At 32.9% G+C, this 21,460-nt stretch overlaps 1 protein-coding gene across 13 annotated transcripts in view; it reads left to right on the forward strand.

Moving 5' to 3' along the window:
* Window positions 1-21,460, forward strand: part of RhoBTB (Rho-related BTB domain containing) — a 93,834-nt gene that overhangs the window by 65,793 nt on the left and 6,581 nt on the right. For 7 of the 13 annotated variants that reach the window (XM_043045206.3, XM_043045205.3, XM_043045210.3 and 4 more), the window contains 10 exons: window positions 4,322-4,425; window positions 4,504-4,701; window positions 9,030-9,074; window positions 13,169-13,376; window positions 14,384-14,632; window positions 15,806-16,185; window positions 18,497-18,590; window positions 18,689-18,836; window positions 19,449-19,567; window positions 21,081-21,323. In XM_043045206.3, the coding sequence (XP_042901140.1) occupies window positions 4,322-4,425; window positions 4,504-4,701; window positions 9,030-9,074; window positions 13,169-13,376; window positions 14,384-14,632; window positions 15,806-16,185; window positions 18,497-18,590; window positions 18,689-18,836; window positions 19,449-19,567; window positions 21,081-21,323 (1,788 nt within the window). The remainder of the gene's footprint in view (window positions 1-4,321; window positions 4,426-4,503; window positions 4,702-9,029; window positions 9,075-13,168; window positions 13,377-14,383; window positions 14,633-15,805; window positions 16,186-18,496; window positions 18,591-18,688; window positions 18,837-19,448; window positions 19,568-21,080; window positions 21,324-21,460) is intronic. The other 6 variants (XM_071177239.2, XM_043045214.3, XM_071177241.2 and 3 more) reach the window with 3 other exon arrangements.

Here is a 21,460-nt window from a genome sequence, read left to right on the forward strand (position 1 = left end):
AACTTGTTCATATAAAATCATTATTTATTTAATATATCGTTTATTTATATTTTTTAAACTATTATTGTTGGAACGATGAAAAAATTTATTTAATTCCTCACCTTATATAGTTTAAAAATCATTGATAGTCTTTCTTGGATTAATATGTTTACAACAACTAAAACAACGCCAAAAGAAGGTCGATCATTTAGGGCTCCGTAGCCAGATTTAGTCATCAATACACATTTCAACAATTTTGTTGTGTACGGAGCGAATGCCATTGCTGGAGGAATGGCATGCAAAGTTTAAAAATGGAAATTTTGATCTCAGAGACGCACCTTTTCTGGCAGTCCAGTTGAGTTCCATGAAGTGCGATTAAACTAACTTTTGAACGAAAGCATAAAAGGAAATCGAAAGCTTAAACGCCATAAATTAAAAAAAATTAGAAAAACGGCGGGAGCGTATTTGCCAATCCATCACTATGTTGTTTAACGAAGAGTGGTTGCTTACAAACAATAGAGACTTAGAAGCAAATACTTTTAAGTTTCTGGTGATTTGTTATTTTTGGTTCTCAACAGCGTCAGAAAGGGTTAAGCATCATAGTGATCAAAACGCAAATCCATCTCTACCAGACGTGATTGTTCAACGTTCGTAGTTGTCTGATATTCCCAATTTTCCCTATGCCCTTATTTGACCCGATTTTCAGCTTTTTGTCCTAATATTCCTGATTTTTGTATGCATTATTTCATTATACGATTATAAAAATAAATCAATTTAATCAATCAAAAAATTTGAATTTTCCATCCAATTTTTTTTTATTTTAATTAATAATGCTTGAAAAAATCACAAAATTATGGATGGTATACATATGGTTCAGGCATATAGAGCCTTACTTGCAGGTTTCATTGTTTCAAACTTCTTGGAATTTAGTAATTTTATGAAAAGAAGCTAAATTAACAATTTTACATTATCGAATTTTTATGGGAATTAATTCAGGTTTTACACGTCTATTGAGTTTTTTCAGCAATTGCAGTAGCGAATGTTGTTGGCTGGAGTTTTACAGTTTCACAATTATTCATTCGTCTCTTTGATTTTAAAAATGATCGATTCGAATCAACAGCACAGTAATCATATATAATTTTTAAATTGTGATTTGTGGAATTATCCACTAAATTATTTTTATGTCAATTAAATATCGGTATGTGGGAATTTTATCTAACTGATATTGGTTAAATTTTTATTAATACAAGAGTTTCTATATATTGATAATTGATTTAACAGTATATTTTATTTTATTTTTGCGACAAAACTTACCCTTATATTACTTTAGTAGAGCAAATTGTACTTTTCTTTAATTTGTACTTATTAAAAATAGTCTTCTACATGTACAGGGTTATTCATAATTCCCTCCGGGGTTTCGAAGCGTTATAGTAAAAAAAATGAAGACGAATATGGCAAAAAAGAACGTATGAAATTATTCCAAAAGTATTGGAAGTTTTAATTTAAGCAGTTGCTGGTAGATGGCAGTAACATGTACCACTGAAGCCAGTTGTAGTAAAGAAAAATGGCGTTTACAGGCGGAGGGAATTATGAATAACCCTGTATACTGTTCCAAAAAACGTCTTTTTTTTTTTTTTGAAAAATTTTGTACCGATTATTTTTTGCCTACCACAAGCCGTGTTATGTTATAAATTTGTATTACACTCAGAACAAGTTTTTTGGCTTAGTCATTCGTTTTAAAAACCCTGAATAATTGTCACTAATTGTTGCAGCGTTCCCTTCCTTTTCTTTAAAGAAAAAAAATGCTGAATTCCTGACTAAATTTTTTTTGCTGTGTACCTTTGTATTTTTACAAGAAAAATGAGTGAAATCGAAAGGGAGAAAAAAATCGAACGGAAATTCCTTACGACGCCAAAAGCGGAGAAGAAGAATAACAGTGACCTAGAGGTGTTCTTTGTTTTGACTGCGCAAAAAGGATCAAGATCGGGCCTTGGCGCGTCTTTGGAAATCTGCCAATATCAAATCGGCCTTCAAACATTCACATGCAGCCGTGTCAACAACCCGAGGGATTAGCTTCACGGTTGCAGTTTTTATTTTATAGGTGCGATTCCTCTTTGTGTTTTGTTGTTGACAAATCTCAAGTACAGATGAACTGAAAACAACTTCGTTGTTGACAATTTAGAGGCTTCAAATTAGACAAAAAAATGAGAATAAAAGAAGTGAAATTTTATTAAATGATGAAGTACCTATAAACGTTTAAAACCGTGGAAACTTAACCCAATTAGGGGTTTGCTTACGATCTAATTTTTGTATAATTAGTTTAATAGGGTGATAAATTTTCTGTATTGTTTTTCAACCAGAATATACGTTTTAAATATGAAACGAAAAATGTTTTAATTCTGTTGTCCGAACTTGATGTAAGTCGTTTATTTCTTTTGATACTTAATTATAATTGTTTATTTAAATCATTTAGATAAATACTGATTATGCTACGTTTAAACCCAACTGAGTGACCATTCTTAGTTTTTTTTTTCTCGTCTGACATAGTTTCTATGATCAATGTTTTGGCTAGAACTTATCACAGTACAGGTTGCATTCAGCACGTATATCTGTAATTCATTGTAATCTAGAATTTTGCTCATTCCAATCGTCACCTGTAAGAGGGCCTAGAACACTTGGTGAACCGATTTTGGGGATAATATGTTGGTGATTGCAATCCTTTTTATAAAATATTTACATAAGGTTCCTAAAAAAATCATGACTATCTTATTAATTTCTTGGAGTATTCTAAGCATTTGCTGTCAAAATCCGTTCAGCAAATTTGAAAGAAAAAAAAACATGTGTTTGACGAAATTTTAATAAAAATGTGCATAAATGTAGTATGGGGACTTATACCTATTAAAACCGCCCCTGTCAACTCCTAAGCTATTATTGAAACAAACTTTTGATGTCTTAAACCTCTTTGGACAAAATTGCAACAGGTCAGTGTTTTAAAATACTCCGGGACCGTTTTTTAGACACCCCCCTAGCTCTAGAAACAATAATATTCAACCATATTATACACTTTCGATCATCAAATTTTATAAGACTTATTGGAAATTGCCGAATAATATTTGCGTTCTATTTCCAAATTTAAAATAAACAATTACTCTTTGTACTTTATTAACTCTAAAATGGGTTGTAAATTAGTCAATTAACAATTAAAAATCTATCAAATCAATTAACGCATATTGAATATCTGTTTTTATGTACGCATAATTAAGAAATACTAAGAGAGAAAGAGAGTAGCGAGTAAATAGATAATAATGAAATAGAGATTATAAAACTATAAAGATTACACTGTAAACACTGTTTTACCAATTGGCATGTCCGAATGTCAGCACCCAGTATCATCACAATTTACACTTCACAAATTTCCTTATTAATGATCATGATCAAACATGAACATGCTCTTCACAAATTTCCTTATTTATAATCATGATCAAATATGAACATGCACTTCACAGGATTCATTGCATTGCAGTAGCACTACATCCACCTAACTTCCTAAAAATCAAAATCTGGTACACTATATCTGACCTACTAGATGGCAGAACTACAGTGAAGTAACTCCACATTTTAGCTACCAGTTCTTTTTTACTCTAGAAACTTTGTTGTCTCGTAGATTCCCGACTTTCTGCAGTTAAGCGAAATCGGAACGTTTCTGTAACGCTTGTAAAAGATTTATAAAGATTATAAAGTAACACTAATAAAAGACAGTAAACCTAAATTGTTTCACTAATCTATGTTTTGATGAAAGTCATAGAGTTTTTACATTAAGCCTATAAATAAAAGAACTATAGAAAGTATAGAAGTGATTTTTTTTGTATTCTATGAATTGAATCATAAGCAACAGAGTAGGACTGATTAAGTTAAGTAAATGATTCAGTGTTAACACAGAAAATGGTAGCTCTCGCTAGCTACAAAACTGTCCAGTGTTTGGTGACATTCCTAACGCTTATAATCTTTAACTATCCAATTTCTTATCTGAGGAGGGTAATATTGGCATTTTGTAGCCAATATCGTGCATAGAGGCTTAGCTTTTCGAAGTTGGATGAGCACTGTAGCCAAGAAAACTTTTGCACCGTATTACAGACTGACAGTTAGAGTTTCTGTCTTTATTGCATTAGAATGTTCTTCCTTTCCTGTCTTTGAATATTTTATATATTTTTGTGCCTATTAACCTCTTGTTAATGAGAAATACAGTCATTATTTTTACCACTTATGTATTTTGTAGTATGGTATTTCCGATTCATTGTAATTAACGTAATTTGGTAGTAATACAGAATTGTTAATTTTTCAGGTGCTGGAACGATCATGCGAAGTTGTTGATGGCGTCAATGTGTCCCTAAGGTTATGGGACACATTCGGAGATCATGATAAAGACAGAAGATTTGCATACGGGAGGTTTGTATACGTTCATTGTTGTGCTTAACTACGTGTACTGAACTCAAGATAATGTAATGAAATGTGTCTTTTTTGCAGGTCGGATGTAGTGCTCCTTTGTTTCTCCATTGCAAATCCAATGTCATTAAGAAACTGCAAGGTGATATGGTATCCAGAGATTCGCCGATTTTGCCCAAGTACTCCCATCGTACTAGTGGGCTGCAAAAATGACTTGCGTTACATGTACAGAGACGAACAGTTTCTCAGCCTCTGCAGAGACCGCAGTCCATTTTTCAGGTACTATATCTTTTTTTAAAATTATTATTATCTGTAACTCTGTTTTGTGCGGCATCTATAATTTAACTCGTAAGCGTCTCCTGTTGAATGATTCTTTTTTTTCCCCATACTAATTCCTTAAGTTCTGGATTTTAAAGAGCAAGTTGAATATTTTTGCCCTATTAATCAACTGTACTAATTTTGCACACTTTAAATAATTTTCAAGCATGCGAATTTCTCTAATTTTGACATTAAGAGCTATGTTAATAATAATGTATCTTATCAATCGTACCAATTGTGATCTTAAGCACTAGGTTGAATTTCTCAACTTTATATAACATTTACCAATAAATGTTAGGTTGATTTAATTTTGTGCGTTTGATGCGTTAAATCATATGGATTCGTTTATCAGTTTTGCCTATTGTGATCTCAAGCACTAGATTGAATTAATGAGCTCTGTATAAAATTTAATAATAAATGTCACATGGATTTAATTTTGTGTAACTAGATTACAAATTTTGAAACCACCGTGTTGAATAAAATTGTTCGTCGTTCACTGGCTGAATACTTTTGATTTACAATAAGAAGCTGAATTATTCTACTATTGTACTAATCTCGATACTAAATGCCTTATCGAATTTTTTACCTACGACATTTAAATTGTGATACAGAATAGCATGTTCAAAAAATCAGAGTGAGATTAATCATACAAAATTAAAATATTAAATTTTTAGACAAATGCGCGTATGGCTTAGGCACGTATGACTGGTTCAATCAATGCAATCTCAACTGTTCGTTTCAATAGATTATTTTAATGCAACATTTTGCCATGCGAAACTTAAAGATTATGAATATCAATTAGACACATTAAAATTTTGCGAATTTATTAAATTAGTAATAATTTTGAATGTACCATTGTAACTTGAATCGCTACATACCACTATAACAATGTAATGAAATGATTGAATTATAAAATAAAAAAGAACAAAAGATTCTTTGTCGTATAATTATGGATCAGTATACTATCTTACCGTTGCAAGAATACCAATGAGTGTGTACCATGGTAAAAGCACCATTTTGTAATATTGCACGACTACTGTCACTGAAATGGATCATATGTACCTCATTGAACTTAGCAATGTGTTGTCATATTGACTTGAACTGTAATTGCGCGGATAACGCAAACATCGTTAAGAGGAAAATCTTCTATTGTTACTCATTGAGAAAACTGGTGTTGTTTTAGGTTTTTCATGCCAGCAAACTTTTCGACTAGATCAACTTTATCGATTTAACTCATTTCAACACCATAATTGGGTACTTGCAACTTGAAACGTTGACGATCACTGATACATAGACGGTGACATATGACCTCAGCGCCAGCTGATCATTTATAAACAAGATGGCGTGTTAAAGTCGAGCACGTTTTTTCACATAAGTTAGAATGTTAATACAACTAAATTAAATACAACGCCGTATCACCCATCGAATTTGTTAAAATATAATTCTTTCTCGTCTACGTATTTTTACTAACTAAGATTTATTATTTGTTTATGTATTTTATTGTAACCGTGATTTATTTTTGTTTTTTGTACCTAGCAACTTCGATTCATAAATAGTTTGTTCTACATGGCTTCGTGCCTGTCTTTGTGTTAAGTAAGAAATCTATAGTGAAAGAATTGAAATCTTTGTGAAAGAATATAGAATGTGTCACTTAAAAAATTGATGCTTGACGGGCTTGGCTTACTCGAAAGAGAATAGAATGAACAGCTGTTAACATAAACGCATTCCACGTGTTTGAACAACCAATTAGGATCGATACCCACGCCACGTCGCTTACAGATATCCTATTACAAATGAGTTGTAAGAGACATAAAATCAGGTTAACAGAAGCATTAAAAAGAGCAGCATCAAATAAAAAAAGCAGATGATAATTTTGGAACTTCTTTTCATAATTACTGTCTTAGTCGGTGATTTTAATATAAATATTTATACTGAAGAAGGAAAAGAATTATGTGACGTCTTAAGAAAAGCATATTGGCTGGAATTGAAAACCAATCCAGCCTATTGGACGACAAGAAAATAAGCATCAATTGGTGCAATGTTTACAACCCCTGGCTTGAAATGTTGTGATGTTTATGAAAGTCTATTCAGGTACAATGTACCTTTATATGGAAGGTTGTAAAAGATAGGAAAAATTAATGACCAATGAATAACCTGTGATCGAACAAATGCGATCGAAATTTTCTTTCTTTTCTAATTTATCATCTTTTTTTTTAAATTATTTTTTAAACTTAAAATATATTTCTAGTTAAGTCCCAAACTTTAACTTTCCAAAGAAAAATCGTTTTAAATATTCTATTATTCTTTTTCGCGACCAGTGGCCACTGTACCTACCGTTAAACGCGGGTGTTTAAAAACATTGTCATGAATGACTTACCTAATAATTATTTTTTGTAGCTCCGAAACAGACAAGCAAATAATTTAAGTGTATAATCGTCGATAATTAAATACAGTGCTTTGTATATCATAAGTCAAACAACGTATTTTCTATTCCTTTATCATTGATGTATTCATATCACTTGTCTTAGTGCTTAAGTTAAAGCTGAAGCTCCATCATCAGGGAAAGACGATGCGACTATGACGGATCGCCTTGTTCTTGCGACTTTGACGGATGAATGAAGACATGAGCTTTAGCTTACGCTATGGTTTCAGAATAGTGTATGTGTGGGTGAGTTCTCAGGGCTTGGAGTTTTTGGAGATCATTCCAAGATGTTCTTACATTGCCATTCGAAAACAGACAAAAAAAAATTTAATCGGTTTTTATCTTAAGAGAAGAAAGGAGATATTTTATCGTTCTCTTTTTTATATAGACAGACGATTTTGTGTTCTATCTTTTTTTATAGACAGACGATCTTTTGGTAACAAATCCTTCATTTCAATACAAAATATTTTTAGACGCTGCTCAGATTGTTTTTTTACTGTAAGTTTTCCAACAAATTAAAAGTTCATATGAAATACACTCAAGAGCCAAAACATTATGACCACCTCTACATTTTGCAGTGAACTCTCCTGTATGACGTGGAAGGCACGTGATCAGGTGGAAGTGGTATTTAACTGTTGCTGGAGAGTTTGAAGAATCATTCTTTCGCTTACTTTGGTGTGTGATGGGAAAGGCTGCTGATCTAAGCGACTTTGATAGAGGGCAGATCGTAATGGCTCGAAGGCTCGGATCAAGTAATTCCGAAACTGCACGACTGGTTGTTAGCAATCTACAGTTGTTAATACTTATGCAAAGTGGATAAATGACGGTGAAATCAGCAGTAGACGACATGGTTTTGGACGTCTACACGCTATGAATCACGTTTTGTCATTCATCACGACGATGGCCGTGTCAGGATACGCCTTCTTCCAGGCGAACAATTGCTCCTTCAATGTACAGTAGGTCATACGCAGGCCGGTGGTAGCGATATTATGCTTTGGGGGACGTTCTCTTGGGCGTTTCTGGAACCCGTGGTTGTGGTAGAGCAGACCATGAATGCTACAGGGTATCTGAACATCATTGCGGACCAGTTGCACCCTTACATGGCCTCTGTTTCTCCATCTGGAAATGGAATTTTCTAACAGGACAATGCCTCGTGTCACAAGGCTCAAATTGTGTTGGAGTGGGTCCAGGAACATGATGCTGATTTCTAATTAATGTTCTGGCCACCGAACTCACCGGATCTCAATCCGATGGAACACATTTGGGATGTTCTAGAACGGCAGCTCAGAGTTCAAAGACCACTAAGTCGCAATATCTCGGATTTGCGTGACCATTGCTTTAACATCTGGTACAATCTGTCTCCGGCCATCTACCAAGGACTTGTGGCATCCGTGCCAAGGCAGGTTGCAGCTGTGTTGCGGGCTAAAGGTGGGCCAACTCGTTATTAAGAGGTGGTCATAATGTTTTGGCTCTTTAGTGTATATATTTAGAAATTGAGACTTGATGCATTTTAAACACAACAAATTGAATTAGATTCAATTAGAATATTCCCAAAATTTCTAAACATCGCTAATTGTATTTTATTATTCTTTAAAATTATAACTTTCTTATTGTAGTTTGTTTTTCTGATAAAATTAAATATTGATATAATAATTATCATGAAACACGAAATAATGGTGTCACTTTAAAATTATGAACTGGATCGTTTGAAAATTGACAGTCTAACGATTATTTACTTTTCAAAAAGCTAAGGAATTTGGAGCGCGTTCCATAAATTCCTTGTCCTGGAACTCACCTATTGCTGCCTGTTTAAGATTAAGAAAAAGAATGCCAAAGGGGATGATGTAATGATTTGTGTGTTTTACAGGGGAAATCATCCATGTGTCTCAAGCAGATTTCCAGAATTTGGAAGGTATCTAACTCTTAATCAGTTGGTTCTCACTCCTTATTTCTGGGGCTGCCTCTGGTCGGCACGATTCCTTCCTCCCTTTTTTAGATTAGAATTATAATTTCAATAACACAGTATTTGACTGTTCATCGTCCTTATACCTTCTCATCACAGCAACAAACAGAGTGTACCTAAAAGCAAAACCGATTTGAAAAATCAATAAAAATTAAACAGAAGATAATAGGAACATTTCGCTTATTGTATTCTGTTTCTAGTTTTTAAACTGTTTAGGACAGGCGAAAGAGAGAAAAGCACTTCTCGGGGTTTGCATGCTTTGAAGGAACACGAACGCACGTGGTCGGGTGATTTTTTCCCGTTAAACATAATTTCATTTAATGAATCTTATAAAATCATTGCAATTAAATCCGCTGAAATTTACAGTTATGTAATTGATAGTACCTGATTATACTGTAATAAAATGTTCGTAACAATTGCAAAACTGGTCGAAAACATAAAAAAAATATCTAGCAAACGATAAATCAACATCCATCTTCATCATCATCGTTGGCCAAACAGACCAATGTGGGCCAATGCCTTCCTCTGAAGACCCAATTCTTCTCGACCTTGTCAAAGTGATAGTTACAAAATGAATGAGAAATTCGATATTAAATAAATAATAAATATAAAAAGCGAAATTAAAATTTCGAGTGCATTTTTTATGGCTCTCATATAAGCAAATTCATTTCGGAATATTTTTGATTTATGTTTGATAACGATCAATGCCACCTTAAATGTTTAACTCGGTATAACTTCAGGTGTTTGTCAGATAAAAATAGCTGGTTGATGAGAAAGTCTATTTTTCCCCAAAAAAATTTGCAGGTCAAGTACTGTATTAAATACTGAATGATTTCCCACCTGTCAGTTACCAGTCAGTGTTAGTTAATAATTTGTTAATTAACTTTAGATGACCATTGTAATAGAATGATAGAATGACTAATACATTTTTGTTTTACCTATTTATTTGCTTTGTTATAGACAGAATGCGTAGAATGCATGTACTTCAATGTTTTATGTTTGATATGCTGTTATGAATATCTTTTGGAGGATTGAAATAGGATAGATGTAGCAACATGTCTCATTTAAATATTTATTTTGCTTATATGCATTGTACAGGATGTCCAGCGGATGGCTTACTGACTTCAAAATTAAAATTCTCGGACACGAAGGAAGATTGTGGATTGAAACAAACTGTATATCTATTATGAAAGCTGTAAAAATTTTATACAGAAATTTTGGAATTAAGTTCTAAAAATTACTACTGCACTGCTAACCATTGATGACAAGAGCAATTCGTTTTAGCTTATTAGAGGGTGGCAATTTTTGAACTATATGGAATAAAATGTAAATTATTCAAAGACTACTGAGTGCACAAACTTTATTCAATATGTAAACGCCACTGCAGATATTCGAATTAAGGTAATGACATGTTCGATATTTCTGCCATCATAGGCTGCTCGACCCGCTGAAGTGTCGATACATCGATGCTGCCGATGTCTTCTTGAATGACAGTTTAATGCTCAGCAGTGGTTTTGGGGTTATTTCTGAACACATTGTGTTCAATATAGCCCTACAAAAATGAGTCACGTGTGTTCAAATACGGAGAATATTGCACCCAAGCGAGACCCATTCTCGTGGTTCTCTGGGTAATCCAATGCCAGAATGCGGTTCCAAAGTGCTCTTCCAGGACATCAAACACACTCTTGGTACGATGCGGTCGTGTTTCATCTTGCATGAATCGCATTTGTAGAATCAGGGACAGGTATGAAATCATTTTCTAAAACCTTCAAATATCGTTCAGATATCACCGTTCGTACGAACGTCCCGATTATTCCGCGACTGGACATTGCATACCACACAATCACCCATTGAGGGTGGAGAGACTTATCGATCACGAAATGCGGATTTTCAGTCCCCAAATGCACCACTTTGCTTAATTGACGAACCCATTCAAAGGAAAATGAGCTTCATCATTAAATCAAATCGTATTCGCTACAAATTCCTGTTTATCAATTCTCTCGTCAATAGTGTTGGCGAAACACAACCGCTGTCCCATGGCCATGGGACTTACTGGCTGATGGGTTTGAATTTTGTATGGGAAGAGATGCAGGTCTTCTTCAACAGCAATTTGTTGCAGGGTCTTCCGTTTTTTTCTCACCTTTTGTGTAGCTCGTCTGATCGATTTCCTTGAGCTGGTTTGAAACACGGATTTTGTCTTTTCTATGTTTTCAGACGTTTTCACATTTATTTCTGGACCGACATTGCCAACACTGTCATCACAAACACTACCAGTTCTACCTAACTTGCTAATCAAATTCTTGATTGTTAGCACACTTGGACCGGTTGTGTTTAGCTTGTACTCGATCGCAAACTTCATTTGAGCTACAATTGGGCTGTTATTGCTCGCTCAGTAGGCCTTCATGAGCGATATACACTCAGGCACGTTGTAACACGGGCACTTACTTGCAAATCACAGACAGTAACAAGTTGACATACTAAAACGCATTATGCCCTGCGACCCACCACGAAGTTAGAACTTCATCACGCAAACCGTTCATAAGTTATCACAGTTTTATTTCATATAGTTCAATAATTGTCATCCTGTTGATAGGCAGTTTTAAATTAAGAATTCTATCGAACGACGTGTGTTTTAGGTACTGGAATATAACATGTGAGATTACGGTCCTACGGCATTTATATTTTTTTCTAGAACTCTATACACAGTACCACGCCATTTGTTGACAACTTATAGTCTCAAAATAACAAAATTTCTGCATAACATTTTTCAACTTTTTACAATTAATACTCGATTTCTTTTTTCCCCTTTATCCTCTTTTGTAAATGAGATTTTTAATTTTGAAACTTCGATATCACCTCTGCACGCCCTGTATAAAAAATCAGTTTTTGTAGGAGAATTGTGTATTTCTTTTTAGTTTTGTTATATTCCAAATGGCCATCTTGAGATAGGAGACCAAAAAAGAAGAATAACACCACTTTCATGTTTTCTTCTTTTTCTTGAAAGTTGTCCAAAAGATTTTTTTTTTTTGAAAGAGTAACATAATGTCTTATTGTAAATTTTCGAAAATTAAAATTTTTAGAAGAATTAGAGACTACTAAAACCAAGTTTCGTAAAAATGAATCACATGCCTACGAATTGTTAAACTTTAATCTCGTTTTCCATAGTTAGCCATATTTCTAAAACTCGATTCACCAAAACTTTCGAAGCTTCTCATTCGTTTCGTTTTTGCAAGATAATTGCAAAAGTGAGGGCAAAACCACGAAACTGCCGTTCAACCAAAAAATGATTAGACACTCTCAAAAGATTCAAATTGCTTTGAAGCTCTGCTACAAGACAGATTTACAATGTCCATTTTTAATTGTTTTTTGAGGTTTATAAAAATAATATGCTACATTGTTGAGACTTTTGTCCATTGGTTTTCTAACCGCAATCGAATGGGTTAACTCAAAATAGATGAACAACCGTGGATATCTTGCGTCAGAAATGTGGTTGATGAAGGGCAGAAGCTGTATTATTAGAATTAATTAGCCATTCAAGATTTAGAAGGAAAAAAACTTAAGGAAATTAATAGAAAAAGATTTTATTAGAATTTCAAAATTTAATTTCCTTTTATCTTCTAAAGTTGAAAAAAAAAATGTTTTATGAATAAAGTTCTGAGAAATCAAAAATTATTTATCTCCTTAACTTCCTTCTATAAAGTTATAAGTGTTTGGCTAGTCGAACAAGAAATACGTGCAAAAAATTACAAACTGTTATTAATATCTTAAACACTTGTGCCTTTTTTTACACCGATAGCCAATTCGAAACGTGTGACCTCAATATCTTACGTACTTGCTGCAACCTTAATACGTTGTCAATACCATTTTTAGCCAATACTATGGTCTGGAAACGTGGTTACTTTTACTACCTTATGATGGTCGCAACAAGTATCATGGCATAACATTAAAAGTGTTTGGTGCGTTTGTTAATGGGACAGTAGTTAATGCATTATATCTTTACTATATTCAATTCAGGCTGATTTATTTCGTATTTTATTTTGCAGGCCACTGAGGGAGTGTGATATTCTATCCCCGGAACAGGGGAGACAAGTTGCCAAAGAAATTGGGGCACCTTATTACGAGACCAGTGTCCTCACTCATTTCGGTGTCAATGAGGTATTTGAGAATGTAATAAGATCAGCGTTGCTCTCAAGACGGCAGCAGAGATTCTGGATGACGAATTTGAAACATGTGCAGCGCCCCCTTCTACAAGTAAGTTAGAAAGGCGAATTGAATTTAAACACTAATTATTCAGAATAATTTGCAAAAGTTGTGAAAAAGATTCGATTTACAGAGTGTTCCTTAATCGCTATCCTTATTATCATATATTTTTTAAGACTTCTCTTTAAAATGGAGTCAACAAATATGCATTTTAAGGATCGCTATAACACATTTTAGCGAAAAAATGGCACTTTTGAAATCTAACTAATCACTCCTAAAGAAGGCGGAATTAAGTCACCAAAACTTGTCTGGTATCCAAATATAACGTATAGAAGTGAAAAGGTCTCTAAATTTAAGCAGGCAATCAAACTGGTTTTCATTTTGACGATCTTCAAACTCCTTTTTGTATCGTTTAAAAATTGAGATAAAACGTATCAAATCGAAATCACATCCTGTGATCATTGGCTGCTAGAGTTGGCAAGGCTCATCTAATATATGATTCTGTATAGTGAAGGCAGGGTGCGTAGCAGGGTATTTTCGTTTTTTAAAAGCCCTTAAAGGTGCTTTTTTCATTGGGTGTTTTTAAAAAGTGCTTAATTTTCCCTTTTTCAAAATGAGATTTTTCCTTATGTTGATTTTCGCTTTGAATTATGCAATAAGATCCAGTTCACATTGTTCTATTCAACATTTTCACAATTAATTCAACACCAATATATTTCGGCATATCGTCAGTCCGTAGCGTATGAAAACGCCATTCGTTTCACATGATTCAAAATTTCATGATTTTTGACAACTGTCAAAAACAATGCCAAAAGGTTTTTTTTTTTTTTTACATGACTGTCAAAACAAGATAAAACAGTCAGTTGTCAAAAACTTTCCAACCCAGCCTAATTATGATATTTTTTGTACAGTGAATATTAAAAATGTGAACTTAAAAATATTTGCTTAAAAGGTGCTTATTTTTTATTGAGTAATTTGACTAAACACTCTGTGAAGGGTAAATTTAGGCCCTAAATGGTTTGAAGAAAAAATTGATGTTGATTGAGATTGTTGTTTAGGTTCCTTTCTGCCCTCCTGAGCCAAGACCCCCACAAGTGATAGTCCCCCCTCCACAGTTCGAAGATGACATGTTGTCTTTGCTGCACAGTCAAGCCTACACAGACGTCATCTTCCTCACTGGCAAAGTAGGATTTGCTGCACACAAGTCTGTACTCTCTGCGGTGTGTAGTTCCCTTCACAAACTCTTCACCATTGATGTCTCACCTGATATGACTCTCAGTGGAAGAAGTGCCAGTGATTCTAGTGTAGTAAGTGTCTATTATTTTACTATACAGGAAATCAAATTTTAAAAAAATATGCTGGGTTTTTATTAAAATCATTGTTTTTAATACATATTCTTTGAATCCTTTTTAAATGATTTAAAAAAAAATGGATGAGTAAAGTACTTCAAATTAGTGTATAAGTTATCAAATTGTAACTAATCAGAATGAAGGAAGACTGGATTAAAAATTAGTTTGATTGCAGAAAGAAACTTAAAGGTGTTTCAATTAATTGCCTCTCTGTTTCTTCTGGCAATGAAACAGGTTTCGTTGTATATAATTTTGCATTCCTAAACAATGCTACTATTTATTTTAATAACATTTTTCAATTTTACTTTGCTTGAATTTTAATTTGCAACTCATAAAATGGTTGTTTTTTTTTACCTAGTTTTTGACTAGGACTCTAAAAATGTAATGGGTTTCCTGAAGTTCATGCAAGCTCTTAATTTTGCAAGATTTGTGCTATAAAACTGAGCAATATTTTAACATTTTCTGGTCGTGTAATTTCTTTGTTTGGTGATCAGCAATGATTGCTTAGAAGAAAGATGTCTAATGGCAACTTCAGGCCATTAAACTTCTTTCTTTGGAGATAGATGTTTTAAAGTCTATGGCTCACACCAGGAATCCCATGCTTACCCATGTTTTGATCAAAAATTTAAGTTACAAAATGTAGTGATATTTGTACAAATCAGTTAACAAAATTTTGGCAGAAAATTGCAAATTAAAGTACAAATAAAAGTGCTTGTTAGCTATGTTGTGGTGTCCATTTATCTGATGTACTATTCCATACACTAATCTATATGCTATATACCTTAGGAATCCATAAAACATTTACTACTTTAATTTATAATGAATGTTTTCTATATGAAAAAAATTACTTCCTGCTTGAAGTTTGAGGTGTTCTGAATGTCAGATTGCTCACCTCTTGAAGTTAAATTCTATACGTAGTTCATATTTAAGTTTTTTTGTGACAAAATAAAATATAGTTTACTGATTTTTGGAAAGTTTATTTTTAAATTTTTGATTGCTTATTTTTTTACTCTGGTCACCATAAAAATTAGGGTTGTTCATTGATTTCTTATTGATATAAGAAAAATTGTCGCATACATACATTTACAGATTGTTTTGCAAGTCTGCCTGATAAATCATTTTACGTTTCAGGTTAGCTCATCTGATAGTTCAATAGGAAATTTTAACATGGACACCGAGCAGTTGATTGCCGAGAGTCCTCATTCTGTTATCACATGTGCCTCTTTCTGCCTTTCTCGCAGTAGCAACCACCACAACAATGCTAACCAGAACAACTCAGAGACTCGCCACGGATCTGTCCGGCGGAGATCCACCACCTGCCAGATCCATCCTGAATCCACCCACAACATTACGACAGGGATCCGACGACTACTCGATCATCGTGCTTATCAGTGCATAAGTATAGAACGATGTGAAGGTCTTGATCACCGGGGGAGGGTCACCTCCTCTGTACAGACTATAGTCACGCTCACCAAAGTCATAACGCCTGGTGCCATGCAGAATTGTCTTAGGTGAGTAACTTTGTTTTACCTGTTATATTGGCAATTCAAACAGTCTATAGACAAACAGCACTTAGAAGACTTATTTAGATATGATAACACCTGGCAAGCTTTCACCATTGGCTAGTAGATAATCATGCTAATTTCTGTCTTGATTTCAAAATTGATTAAAAAAAGTTAAGTTTAGAAGCTTTATGGAACTCAAAAGTCCATTGAACATTGTGTCTTAAGTAAGAATTGCTGAAACTTAAAATATATTCTACATAAATTCGAAGCATTATAATGAAAGGATAACATCGGGATACATTCACATACAACTGAGGAGAAGAGTTTCTAGGTATGAGAAATTGCAACACTCACCATCGAACTGGTGCTCACCTCAATTCCATTGTAAGCGTCTCAATCGTCAATTATCCTAAAAATTACTGATGAAATTTGAAAATCCATAAAACAAACACTTTTATTGCTTCTTTTTCTATTTTTTATTGATTTTCAAAACCCATCAATCATTTTGGGACATCCAGTATGCACAGGATGTTTAGCTCACTCTGTTCACAAGATGTTCACCAGAATAATCACTAGATTTAAATATGTTTTAAGAATCATTGGAAAAAATAAAGTTAAACAAACTATGCCACAAATTAGTGTTTAAATGACCAAGTATAAAAATCTTTTAAATCACTGACTATCCCTGTCTTCCCAATTATACTATAATGAAGGACTGAATTAATCTGAAATCAACTATAATGAAGATGAAGCTTGACTGTGTTTTTTAGCAAATGCTCTCTAGTTATACTACTTGGTCAGACGTTAGAAACAGTTTTTTTTAATAAATTAAAGAATAAATTTTTTGAAGCTCTAATGTGAATATTTTTGATATATCTATATTTTTTCCGACCATGAGTTTTAAAATATGTGTCGAAGTGATAGCAAAAGACCCTGTATATATTGTTTTGAACCAAAGCCATTTCAAGACGGCAAGACCTTTCAATTGTGTATCACTGAGAATGATTACTTAAGAACTCAAATTATGTTCGCCTAAATTATAAAAGAAATGATTTTTCTTTTAAAAATTTTATCCCTAAAAGCAAGCTACTAAACATATTTTTTCTATTAATATTATTTTTATAAAAAATTTATTTTCAATTTTTGATTTTTAAGTCCCACTTAAAAAATATTTTAAAAATGTTTAAATATATCTTTTTTCTTGTTCTGTGATTTTTATTTTTATGAATTGTTTTCTTGTGGCTTGGAGGGAAGCTAATACAACTGCATTTAAAGTCCTAGTTAATCATGTATATTATTGAAATATAGATAGAAGCTTTCGAAATTCTAATACAAAAATGAATTTAAAATTTTAAAACTATCACAAAGAATTCTTTTTATTTTATTTATTTATTGAATATCATTGAGTCCTTAGATCTTTAAAGTGTAGGGTTCTGTATATACATATAATGCTTGCTCCACCCATATGACTCCTGGTAGAATAAACCAGAAGTAATGCATTTTGAAGAAAAAACGCCCTGTTTCTCCATCACACATAACTTACAGTTTATTCTTTCTAATCTATTTGTAGTGTATCTACCACTACAAAAATACAATTCCAATTCACTAGTATATAAGACATGTTAACTTGATTCTTTGTTGAGGTACCTTTTCATAGATGAAGGTTGACATTGCCAAATACTCCTCGCCCCACATTGGTGACCCGGACGTGATGTGAACACACCTGCCTTGACAGAAAACGCTCACTTCGTTTTGAACACGCCTACTTCGATGGATTGTCCATATTAAACTGTAGACTTGCTATTTTTGACTATGACATGATCCACCTCCTCCAGCTGTTGCTACTCAGTCTCGATCACACACAACGTTGGCCTGTATACACGCGACTGCTAATTGCAACACAGAAGCAACCACGACCGTGAACTTAATACAGCTCTGATGAACAGCAAAAAGTACAGTGATCTTAATACGGCTCTCCTGACTCCTCACAAAACACCTTTGAATCAAGTAGTGGTATCCCGTTCATCGTATTCTATCACAGATAAAAATTCTGGTGGGGGAGTACTGTATTGTATCCACCACTTCAAAAATACAATTCCAATTCTCTAGTATGTATATAAGACAGGTTAACTCTATTTTATGTTGAGGTACATTTTCATAGATGAAGGTTGACATTGTCGATTACTCCTCGCCCCACACTCTTCATAATTATTCTCAAACTAAAACTTGAATTTCATGTAGTATTCAAATTTTTCTATTCATTATGCATAAATAAAATTAAAGTTATAAGATAATTAAGTTAAGTTTTCATTTAAAGATTTCTGTACACTGGGGGACTTGACCATAAAATGTGCATGAATATGACAGAGCTGCTAGAGGCAGCAGAACTCATGGAAATACCGGAACTTCAGGTGAGTTGCAGCATTTTCAGTTTATTACTGTTTTTAAATTCTTGTACTATATATGTTTTATTTTGTGTGTGTGATGTTGGACTGAAATTGTCATTCAGACTTTTGACTGGGACTCTCCTGTACAGTTACTGATTGGCAATGGACAACATAATCAGAAGGAATGTAACACAGATCTGCAGAAGAAATTCGCTCAGAAAGTTAGGAATCGGATGAGAGAGGTCTGTCTGCACCAGGGGCTGTTTTCAGGTAGGCTTTTTTCCACTTTTTCCAGAAATATTTCTCCCCTTTTTTTTAAAACAATTAAAAAATATATATATTGGTACACTGAATGTGATGCTTGACTTCTGTAACCTACTGGAAGCCATGTCCTATGATCCGTCACTCCTTTGTGGAAAAACATGCTATTAACAAGATTATATTCAAATATTAAATTCACAAATATAGTAAGATTTTAGCCAATTTAAAAAGACCATGAAATTTTAACTCTATAAATAATCACCACTGCTTTATTAATTTTAATTTCTAGAATGCTTAAAAATTGATGCAGCCGATTCTGTTTTTAGTTTTTTTTCTTCATCATTTAATAAATGAATCACAATTATAGCTTTGAACAAATTAATTTTAACAAGAATTTGCATATTGAAAACTAAAAATTTTGAACATTTGCAACATATTATTTTCTGTTTTGTATCGTTTGTAATTTTTTTTAATTTATCAAAATATTAAATTTTTATATAGTAGTGGCTCTAAATTTCTTTAATGAATTGCGTTGTAAATTTAAAAAAGGAAGAAAAAAGCTTCTTTTACTTGTAGGTATTGCATAAATTATAAATTAGAACTTTTTTTTCATTTTTAAAGATGTATATTTCCAACTGGAAGACGGCCTTTGTTGTGCGCACAAGCCTATTTTGATGGCTCGCTGTGATGTCATGGCTGCCATGTTTCGTGGAGATTTTAGAGAGAGTTCTGCCAAAGTTGTAAGTATATATATTGTTTAAAAACATTTATATAGAAGACATTTAACTAATTTTAATCTTTTACTCAAGTTGTCCACATCTTTTACCCAATATTTATACTTAAGTAACTAAAAATGCACTCTTTTTTACTCTAGTTCTTTCGGCACTCAAAAAATAAATAAAAAATAAAGAAAGAAAAGAAGAAAGAAAAAGGAATCAATATGAAAACAATTTGGGTGAAAGCTGGAAATCCTTCTAAAAATTATGTTTTTAAAAGTTTTTTGACCCAATATACCCAGCCACCTTTACTTTTCCTACAAGCTGGTTGAGCTTCAAGCTGTTTCCGGGGATCGAACCCCAGTTCCTCACAATGACAGCTTAGTGATTTAATCTCTCTGCCATCTTTATGACCCTCAGAAAATTCTATGTGTCAGGGTTAAGACAATATTCTTATAAAAATGTTTCTCCTATGAGAAATTTAAGATTTATTAATGTTGCGTTTATCATAATGTTGAATTATACCTAATTTTATATTGAAATAAATATCTGTAATTCAACTCAAAGAAATTTTACAGAATTTTTTTTAAAAGATTGAAATATAGTTTTATTCTTTAAAATCCAGTTTATTAATAGAATGTCTTTGATAATATGACACTTAGTAATTGTATCTTAATATTTGTTGTGAATTGTTGCTGTGGTTTGTTCAATTTAATTATATCATTTAGTAGTGAGAAGTTAAAATAGTCATATGTGGTTTGAAAATATTAGAGAGTATGTTTTAAAGAGTATTTTTGAAAGATGACTAATTTTAGACATCTTCAAGTTCTTTTTTTTGTGAATCAATCAGAAGCAACTGTATTTATACCCTTTGTCTTATTACTAGCCCAATTCTGTATACATAGTAGAAACACCATATCCAAAAGGTCAAGTTTGTCAATTTTCTCAGAAAATAGATGCCCAAGCTCATGGATATCTGTTAAATACTATAAAGTTATTTTAGTTTGATAAAATATTAATAACTATTGTAATTTAACTATGAGATGTTATTTAACAAAGTATTGTTTTCAAAATATCGAATTTCTAGATTTTTCCTTAGTTAGCAAATTTCTGAAAATGCTTCTGTCTTCTTTACTGCTTACTTATTTAATAAATAGCTGGTATTTTGTGTAGTACACCATAGAGAAAAAAAGATGTTTTTAGATCTGCAGTATTATTTCTCAATCCTTAATGCTGAGTGAGAGGTTTAAAATACTTGGAATTTGATTTTTATGTTTGTGTTTTAACTAACTAAATGTTTTCAAATTAAAGATCATTTTCATATTTACTTTTTGTTTTGAAAACATTTGTTTATTGACGCTGTGAAATTTTTGAATTTTTAATACATGCAAACATGTCTATTTATTTTTAAAATTTCTTTTTTCTTTCTGTATTTTTTTAATAAAGAATTCGATAAATTTTTTGTTTTGTGACCTACGGTTTGTTTTCTAATTATGTACTGCGGTTAATATCATTAATGCGTGAATGATTTCTCCAGGTGCATTTTCCCGGTATCAGCAAAAGCTGCTTCCAGCAACTCTTGGTCTATCTGTATACAGACGAAGTGGACGATTCTGTGAATCCAACCAACTGTTTAGAGCTGCTAGAGCTTGCCAACCGACTGTGTCTCTCAAGACTGGTCGGACTTGTCGAACAGAAAGTCATTCACGACCTGGTAAAGCTCTCTGATGTTGGAGTGGACTCCACCGAACACGCCCTCAGATTACTCGAGCCTTGCCAAGTAAGAATGTATTCAAGTCAGTTTCCATAAAAAAAAGACTCTTTCTTCCTTTGATGTTTTTATTAATGAAAATAGTAATTTCAAATTATAACCCTTTATATATATATGTGGTTAAAATCTCTGTAAAAATTGTTGGA

The sequence above is a fragment of the Parasteatoda tepidariorum genome, chromosome 2 (genome assembly GCF_982258835.1).
Source record: "Parasteatoda tepidariorum strain Cologne lab strain chromosome 2, Ptep-v5.0, whole genome shotgun sequence".
In the NCBI taxonomy this organism is placed as follows: Eukaryota; Metazoa; Arthropoda; class Arachnida; order Araneae; family Theridiidae; genus Parasteatoda; species Parasteatoda tepidariorum.